The sequence below is a fragment of the Camelina sativa genome, chromosome 3 (assembly GCF_000633955.1).
Source record: "Camelina sativa cultivar DH55 chromosome 3, Cs, whole genome shotgun sequence".
NCBI lineage: Eukaryota > Viridiplantae > Streptophyta > Magnoliopsida > Brassicales > Brassicaceae > Camelina > Camelina sativa.
This window is the reverse complement of record NC_025687.1, coordinates 4,031,582-4,039,671: the sequence shown is the minus strand read 5'-3', so window position 1 is coordinate 4,039,671 and position 8,090 is coordinate 4,031,582. Positions and strand designations below refer to the sequence as shown.

At 38.2% G+C, this 8,090-nt stretch overlaps 2 protein-coding genes across 2 annotated transcripts; both read left to right on the top strand.

Moving 5' to 3' along the window:
- LOC104767932 (ras-related protein RABA2a-like) lies at positions 43-939 on the top strand. Its single transcript, XM_010491895.2, has one exon. It carries the CDS (start codon positions 269-271, stop codon positions 884-886), a length of 618 nt encoding a protein of 205 aa, XP_010490197.1. The 5' UTR covers positions 43-268; the 3' UTR covers positions 887-939.
- LOC104767919 (leucine--tRNA ligase, cytoplasmic) lies at positions 3,979-7,886 on the top strand. The gene is made up of 3 exons (XM_010491884.2): positions 3,979-4,115; positions 4,254-7,523; positions 7,627-7,886. The coding sequence occupies exons 2-3, from the start codon at positions 4,267-4,269 to the stop codon at positions 7,631-7,633; spliced, it is 3,264 nt and encodes a 1,087-aa protein (XP_010490186.1). The 5' UTR covers positions 3,979-4,115; positions 4,254-4,266; the 3' UTR covers positions 7,634-7,886.

Genomic DNA, 8,090 nt, shown 5'->3' with positions numbered 1-8,090 from the left:
GCTTCTGCATATCTCTCTGCATATAATTACGTATTCTCCAAGCTAGAAGACTGTATATAATTGTTGGCCATGAGCTCATGAATAAGACAGAGAATTCTCGATTCTGTTCAGAACATTTAGGCGTTTTTTTTGTTTGTTGATAATGATCCCAAGCTTTCTTGTACGTACTATGGCTGTTTAACGTTGTGGCTGCCTCACATGTCAGATCTAACACCTTTGTTTAAGGCAGATCTACAACATCATTTACTTCTAATTAGAGTATTAGACTATGAAAATTGTAAAATTTGTTACTCAAGTAATGATGAATCATGGTCGTTGTTTCACAGTCTCGAGTTTTCTTTCTGAGTTGTTTGTTGATTTTAACCTCTTTGGCAAAATCAATCATCTTTGTTCTAAGGTGGAAGGAAGGACTGTGAAAGCTCAGATATGGGACACTGCTGGGCAAGAAAGATACAGAGCCATAACTAGCGCCTACTACCGAGGCGCTCTTGGAGCTCTCTTGGTCTACGACGTCACTAAGCCAACAACTTTTGAGAACGTAAGCAGGTGGTTAAAAGAACTCAGAGACCATGCTGATTCCAATATTGTCATCATGTTGATTGGTAACAAGACAGATCTGAAGCATCTCAGAGCTGTTGCCACAGAGGATGCTCAGAGCTATGCTGAGAAAGAAGGCTTGTCTTTCATCGAGACATCTGCCCTCGAGGCATCAAACGTAGAGAAGGCTTTTCAGACGATTCTCTCAGAGATTTATAGGATCATCAGCAAGAAATCGATATCTTCGGACCAGGCAACTGCAAATGCCAACATCAAGGAAGGCCAAACGATTGATGTCGCTGCTACTTCTGATTCAAACGCTAAGAAGCCTTGTTGCTCTTCCTCTTGAAAGGCTTTGCTTTTTTTGTGTCTCACTTTAAAAGCCAATATCTATGCGACTTTGTTTTAAGGATTTACGTTGTGTTACATATGCAAGTTGCATCTGTGTTTTTTTTGTTTGTTGATAACAACTCTGTAAGATGACATTCTATGGAGTATGGAATCGTTCATACAAATTGTCAAAAATGAAATATTATTTTTTAGGCAATTGTTTGTAGCTTTTGATTGGTAGTAGTAATATATAATTAAAAAAAAAGCAAAAGAGAATACTGTAGAATGAAATGAACAAAGAGACCAACATAGTATTTTGAATTATGAACAGAGCCGAAATTGTAGCTTAGTTTTTCTAAAGATAGTAACAAATTAACAAAATCACACAATTTACATTTTCAAGAAGACAGGAAAAAAAAAGCAAATATACCGGTTATTGAAAGGAAAGTTAAGAAGAAGACTGGCAAAGCAAAAATATTTTTTATTAGTTTATTTATGAAATTTTGGAAAAAGAAATATACCAGTTATTGATTGAAAAAGATAAGTAACAATTATATTATTTTATAGCAAGTTTTCAATTATCAAAATGGTAAGTTTCCAAGTTTTTCCAGCAGTTCCGGCCTATATATATAGTTTTCAGATTAACAAGCAAGCAATTTTGATCATCACAAAACAATTATACTTTGCGTTTACTCTATTTTTTTTCTTCTTATTATTCAAAAACGATGGAGATTTCAATCTTGGGATGGTGTTTCATAGTCGTGGCTATACTAATCTTGGCGGCTTTATTCAGTGTTTGCGGAGAGCGGCCTAGCGAGGAGGAAACAAAAGATGAGAGCGTGGAGAAGGAAGATCCAGTCTGATCCAGTCTTGTGTGTTTAATAATAAAATATTAGAGTCTCTCAAGAACTTTAAAAAGTTAATTATGGTTTCTTATCTTGCGTGTTGATTTGATGATTAAAGGTCTCCGAGTATTTTGACAATTTTATTGATCACCAAAGTTAATTAAGAACAATCTATCAGATTCCATATAAATCAACTCGAAGTTTCTACATTTTTAAGTTTGAAGCCTTTTTATATGTAATCTATCATCTATGTCATGGTTTCGAGTTTCAACTGTCTAAAACTAAAAACAACATAGGACCGGATAATTAAACCGGATATTAGAGCTATGACAGTTATTGTATGAGGTCTACCGAACCCTCTCCCCCATACCCTCTCACACCGTCACACGACTCCCTTCCACTTTTCTTCTCTTGTCTTCTTCACATCTCATCAAAACACATATTTAATGTAATAATCCAAAACTAAACCAATATTTTTATATACGTTTTTAACTTATTCCCATGTCTTTATCTATATTCAATCCCATATATATATACACCACAATATCCTATCTTTCATCTTACACTCATCCGTCCATCTCTCAAACACCAAAACAACCACAAAACATAAGACACACAACTTAGATCTCATCATGGATGTCGTTTGTCTGGAACATCAAATGAGGAAACCATCGGTGGCGATACCTCCGAGGAAGCTTCTTTTATCATCCAAGAGTTTTCCGGCAGCGGATTCTTCATCCGGATAATTGAACAAACCGGATAATTGAACCGAATAATTTAACCGAAATTGGAAAATAAGAGAAAACCTAAATATATGTAAAACCAATGTCACTTTCTCTTTTGGACGTAACTGCGGTTAAATCCAAAGATATCCTAACAACTCTGTAAGATGACATTCTATGGAGTATGGAATCGTTCATACAAATTGTGAAAAATGAAATATTATTTTTAGGCAATTGTTTGTAGTTTTTGATTGGTAGTTGTAATATATAATTAAAAAAATGCAAAAGAGAAAAAAATGAAATAAACAAAGAGACCAACGTAGTATTTGAATTATGAACAGAGCAGAAATTGTAGTTTGGTTTTTCTAAGGATAGTAACAAATTAACAAAATCACACAATTTACATTTTTCAAGAAGACAGGAAAAAAGCAAATATATCAGTTATTGGAAGGAAAGTTAAGAAGAAGACAGGCAAAACAACAAAAAAAAATTATCAGTTTATTTAGAAATTTTGGAAAAGGAAATATACCAGTTACTGATTAAAACGATAAGTAATAAATATCTTCTTTTATAGCAAGTTTTCAATTATCAAAATAGTAAATTTGCAAGTTTTTCCAGCAGTTCCCGCATATATATACATGGTTTTCAGATCAACAAGCAAGTAATTTTAATCATCACAAAACAATTCTACTTTGCGTTTACTCTCTTTTTGTTCTTTTTATTATTCAAAAACGATGGCGATCTCAATCATAGGATGGTGTTTCATAGTCGCAGCTATATTAATCTTGGCGGTTTTATCCAGTGTTTGCGGAGAGCGGACTAGTGAGAAGAAAACAAAAGAAGAGATTGTGGAGAAGAAAGATCCAGTGAAAAAAGACGATAAGAGCAACACTAATGAGAAAGATGATAAGAGCAAGCACACTAAAGGTGATAATCTAGTTTAAAGACAACTTTAATATTTTGATTTGTATTGTCTTCAATACTAAAAGACTAGAGTCTCAAGAATTTTTTAAAATTAATTACGGTTTCTTTATCTTGTGTGTTGATTGATGATTAAAGGTCTCCGAGTATTTTTGACAATTTTATTGATCACTAAAGTTAATTAAGATCAATTTATCAGATTTTATATAATCCAACTCGAAGTTTCTACATTATTTTAGGTTTGACACGTAAACTTGAAAACAATTTTTCATGGAAACCTAAAGCTAATAGTTTTACATTACTGTATTTAGTATGCGGGTGTGGCCTGAAGCCTTTTTACATGTAATGGTTATGCATGGTTTCGAGTTTCGACGGTCTGAAACAAAAAACAACATTGAAATTGAACCGAATAATTGAACCGGATAATTGAACCGAATAACTGAACCGGAATAATTGAACCGGAATAATTGAACCGAATAATTGAACCGGATAGTTGAACCAGATAGTTGAACCGGATAATTGATCCGGATAGTTGAACCGGATAATTGAACCGAAATTGGGAAATAAGAGAAAACCTAAATATATAAAACCAATGTCACTTTCTCTTTTGGACGTAACTGCGGTTAAATCCAAAGATATCCTCAAAAACCCTAGAAATCAGAGTCCCCCTTATCTCCCAACTGGCTCAGTCTCTCTCAAATCTCCGATTGCTTTCGCGGTGGACTCGATTCGTAATTCCTCCAAGTTCCTCATCCTTAAGGTAATCCTCTCTCAGATCAGCTACTTTCAAATCTTCTCTTTTGATTCTCCCCCACCCAAGCGTCTGGACTCGATTTGCTGTTGTTTCGATCATTGAATTGAGGTTTTGTTTTTTGTTTTGGATTATTGTTTGGGGTAGGCACTGTCACGAAATGGCATCTGATTCGAAAAGCTTCTCAAGGAGAGATCGTCTTCTTGAGATTGAGGTAGCGGTTCGAAAACTGTGGGAAGATGAGCAAGTGTTTAGCGCTGAGTCTCGTGAGAATCTTCCAAAGGAAGGAGAGAAGTTCTTCTCGACTTTCCCATTCCCGTATATGAATGGTTATCTACACATTGGGCATGCTTTCTCACTTTCCAAGGTTGATTTTGCTTCTGCTTACCATAGGCTTAGAGGAGCTAACGTGCTTTTACCATTTGGTTTCCATTGTACTGGTATGCCAATCAAGGCTTCCGCAGATAAGCTTTCTCGTGAGATCCAACAGTTTGGTAACCCTCCTGTGTTCACTGCTGAAGACAACACTAAGCCAGTTCCAGAAGTTGAGGAGGAGAGCAGTGATACACCAGCTTTACCTGGTCAGTTCAAGGGGAAAAAGTCCAAGGTTGCTGCGAAATCTGGTGGACAGGTTTATCAGTGGGAGATTATGCGCAGTTTCGGTTTGACTGACAGTGAGATTGCGGAGTTCCAAGATCCTTACAAATGGTTGTATTACTTTCCCCCGTTGGCTGTTGAAGATCTCAAGGCGTACGGATTGGGTTGTGATTGGAGACGGTCTTTTGTTACCACTGACGTTAATCCCTTTTTCGATGCCTTTGTGAGGTGGCAGATGAGGAAGTTGAAATCTATGGGAAAGATTGTCAAAGACCGTAGGTACACAGTCTTCTCACCTTTAGATGGCCAGCCTTGTGCTGATCACGACCGTGCTACTGGCGAAGGTGTTCAGCCTCAAGAGTATACGCTCATAAAGATGGAAGTAGTCAAGCCATTTCCTCTGAAACTTGGTCCTTTGGAAGGAAAGAACGTTTATTTGGCTGCAGCTACTTTGAGGCCTGAGACCATGTATGGACAAACAAACGCTTGGGTACTGCCTGATGGCAAATATGGAGCTTATGAAATCAGTGAAACTGATGTCTTCATCCTTACTGAGAGAGCTGCACTCAACCTTGCCTACCAGAACTTCTCGAAGATCCCTCAGAAGCCATCCTGCTTGGTTGAGTTGACTGGGCATGATCTGATTGGACTCCCGTTAAGGTCTCCTCTGTCAGTCACCGATATCATCTATGCCCTGCCTATGATGACCATTCTGACCAACAAAGGTACTGGCATTGTCACCAGTGTGCCTAGTGACGCCCCTGATGATTACATGGCTTTAAAAGATTTAAACGACAAGCCTGATTTTCAAAAAAAGTTTGGTGTGAAACAGGAGTGGTTGCCCTCTGAAATCATTCCGATTATCAACATTCCGGAATTTGGGGATAGGGCTGCTGAAAAGGTCTGCTTGGATTTGAAAATTAAAAGTCAGAATGATAAGGAAAAGCTTGTAGAGGCTAAGAGGTTGACTTACCTGAAAGGATTCACTGAAGGAACCATGCTTATTGGAGAGTTTGTTGGTAGGAAAGTTCAAGAAATCAAGCCCATTATCAAGACAAAGCTCATAGAGAGTGGTGAGGCAATCATATACAGTGAACCTGAAAAGCCGGTGATGTCAAGATCAGGTGATGAATGTGTTGTGGCTCTCACAGATCAGTGGTACATAACTTACGGCGAAACAGAATGGCGAAATATGGCTGAGGAATGCTTATCAAAAATGAATCTCTATTCTGAAGAAACAAGGCATGGCTTTGAGCACACTTTGAGCTGGCTCAATCAGTGGGCTTGTTCACGGTCTTTTGGTCTAGGAACTCGTATTCCCTGGGATGAACAGTTCCTTGTGGAATCCTTGTCCGATTCATCTCTGTATATGGCCTATTACACAGTTGCCCATTTCTTTCACGGTGGAGAAGACATGTATAAAGGTAGCAAGTCTTTGATCCAGCCGCAGCAGATGAATGATGAAGTTTGGGAGTATCTCTTCTGTGATGGTCCGTACCCAAAATCATCTGATATTCCATCAGCTGTCTTAAGTAAGATGAAGCAGGAATTTGATTACTGGTACCCACTAGATCTTCGAGTTTCAGGAAAAGATCTTATTCAGAATCATTTGACATTTTTCATCTACAACCACACTGCACTATTGGCGAATCGTAACTGGCCACGTGGCATCAGATGTAATGGTCACATCATGTTGAATTCTGAAAAGATGTCAAAGTCAACTGGCAATTTCAGAACCCTGCGCCAGGCTATTGAAGAATTCTCTGCCACTGCCACAAGATTTTCTTTGGCTGATGCTGGTGATGGTGTCGACGATGCAAATTTTGTGTTTGAAACTGCAAATGCTGCAATTTTACGGCTGACAAAAGAGCTCACATGGATGGAAGAAGTTCTGGCTGCTGAATCATCTTTAAGGACAGGACCTCCATCTACATATGCTGATAAAGTGTTTGAAAATGACATTAACATTGCTATCAGATTGACTGAAAAGGCATACAAAGATTGTATGTTTAGGGAGGCACTTAAAAATGGGTTTTACGACTTGCAAGCTGCTCGAGATGAGTATAGACACTCTTGTGGACATGGCGGCATGAACCATGACTTGATACTGACCTTTATGGATGTGCAAACACGCCTCATTGAACCAATCTGTCCCCAGTTTGCAGAATATGTTTGGAGGACACTTTTGAAGAAGGAAGGTTGTGTGGTATCAGCAGGCTGGCCAACATCAGCTGAGCCAGATTTGGTGCTCAAGAGTGCAAACAAATATTTGCAAGATTCTATTGTGTTAATGAGAAAGCTTCTACAAAAACAACTCTTAGGTTCCAAGAAGGCTGGTAAGAAAGGTGCTCAAGTAACAGCAGTGCCAGAGGGGAAGTTAAGAGGCCTAGTATATGTGAATGAGCAATTTGATGGATGGAGAGCTCACTGCCTTGAGATTCTGCAAAGCAAATTTGACCAACAAACCCGTCGTTTTGCCCCAGATGCAGAGATACTTGCAGAACTAAGGGAGATATTGAAGAAGGAGGGACAAGCAGATAACTTCAAACAAATCCAGAAGCTTTGCATGCCTTTCCTTAAATTCAAGAAGGACGAGGCAATATCTATTGGCACTCAGGCTCTAAATTTGAGGTTGCCTTTTGGAGAGCTCGACGTCCTTCGGAGTAACATGGACTTGATCAAGCGACAACTTGGTCTTGAAGAGGTTGAAATATATTCTGCAAGTAACCCTGACGATGTTTCAAAAGCTGGTCCACATGCTTCACTGCTGACGCAGAATCCTCCATCTCCAGGCAGTCCAACCGCTATCTTTGTGCCCAGGTAAAAGCGAGTTATTTCATTACAATTGCTTCCTAATAGAAGCAGCATGGATACTCTTTTTGTTTCTGGTCAACTAAACTGAACGAACTCTTACCTATTTCAGCACCTAGTGTCTGCCCTCCAGCCTAAAAGTGTGCGACAAGTTTCAACTACAAGTCAAGAGGTTGAAGGATTGGGAGTTTGCAGAGATTTTGGTATTTTATTATGAGTTAGACTTGATAGTTAAGTTTGTTGACTTCTTTGCTGAGTTTTTGTCTTTTATTTCTGGTATTGTGTGGTAAGATCTGTTCTTTCTTATCGATACAACAATATTGCTCATATATGCTACTTTTTCCTCCTGATCAGCTTTCTAGATTTCTTTTACTAGTAAAGCTTTACTGGACCAAAACAAAGTTGCCAATGCTCATTTACAAGAAACTTGATTTTAAGCATTAAGAAAGTCTAGTTTCTTGCTATAGCTTAATTGTCTAGGCTCTTTAATACTGATAGTGAACAAGTAGAACAACAAGGACGATAAAGAGTTACAGATTGGGAGAAACAGAGGAGATCTAAGGTAACATGTATTCA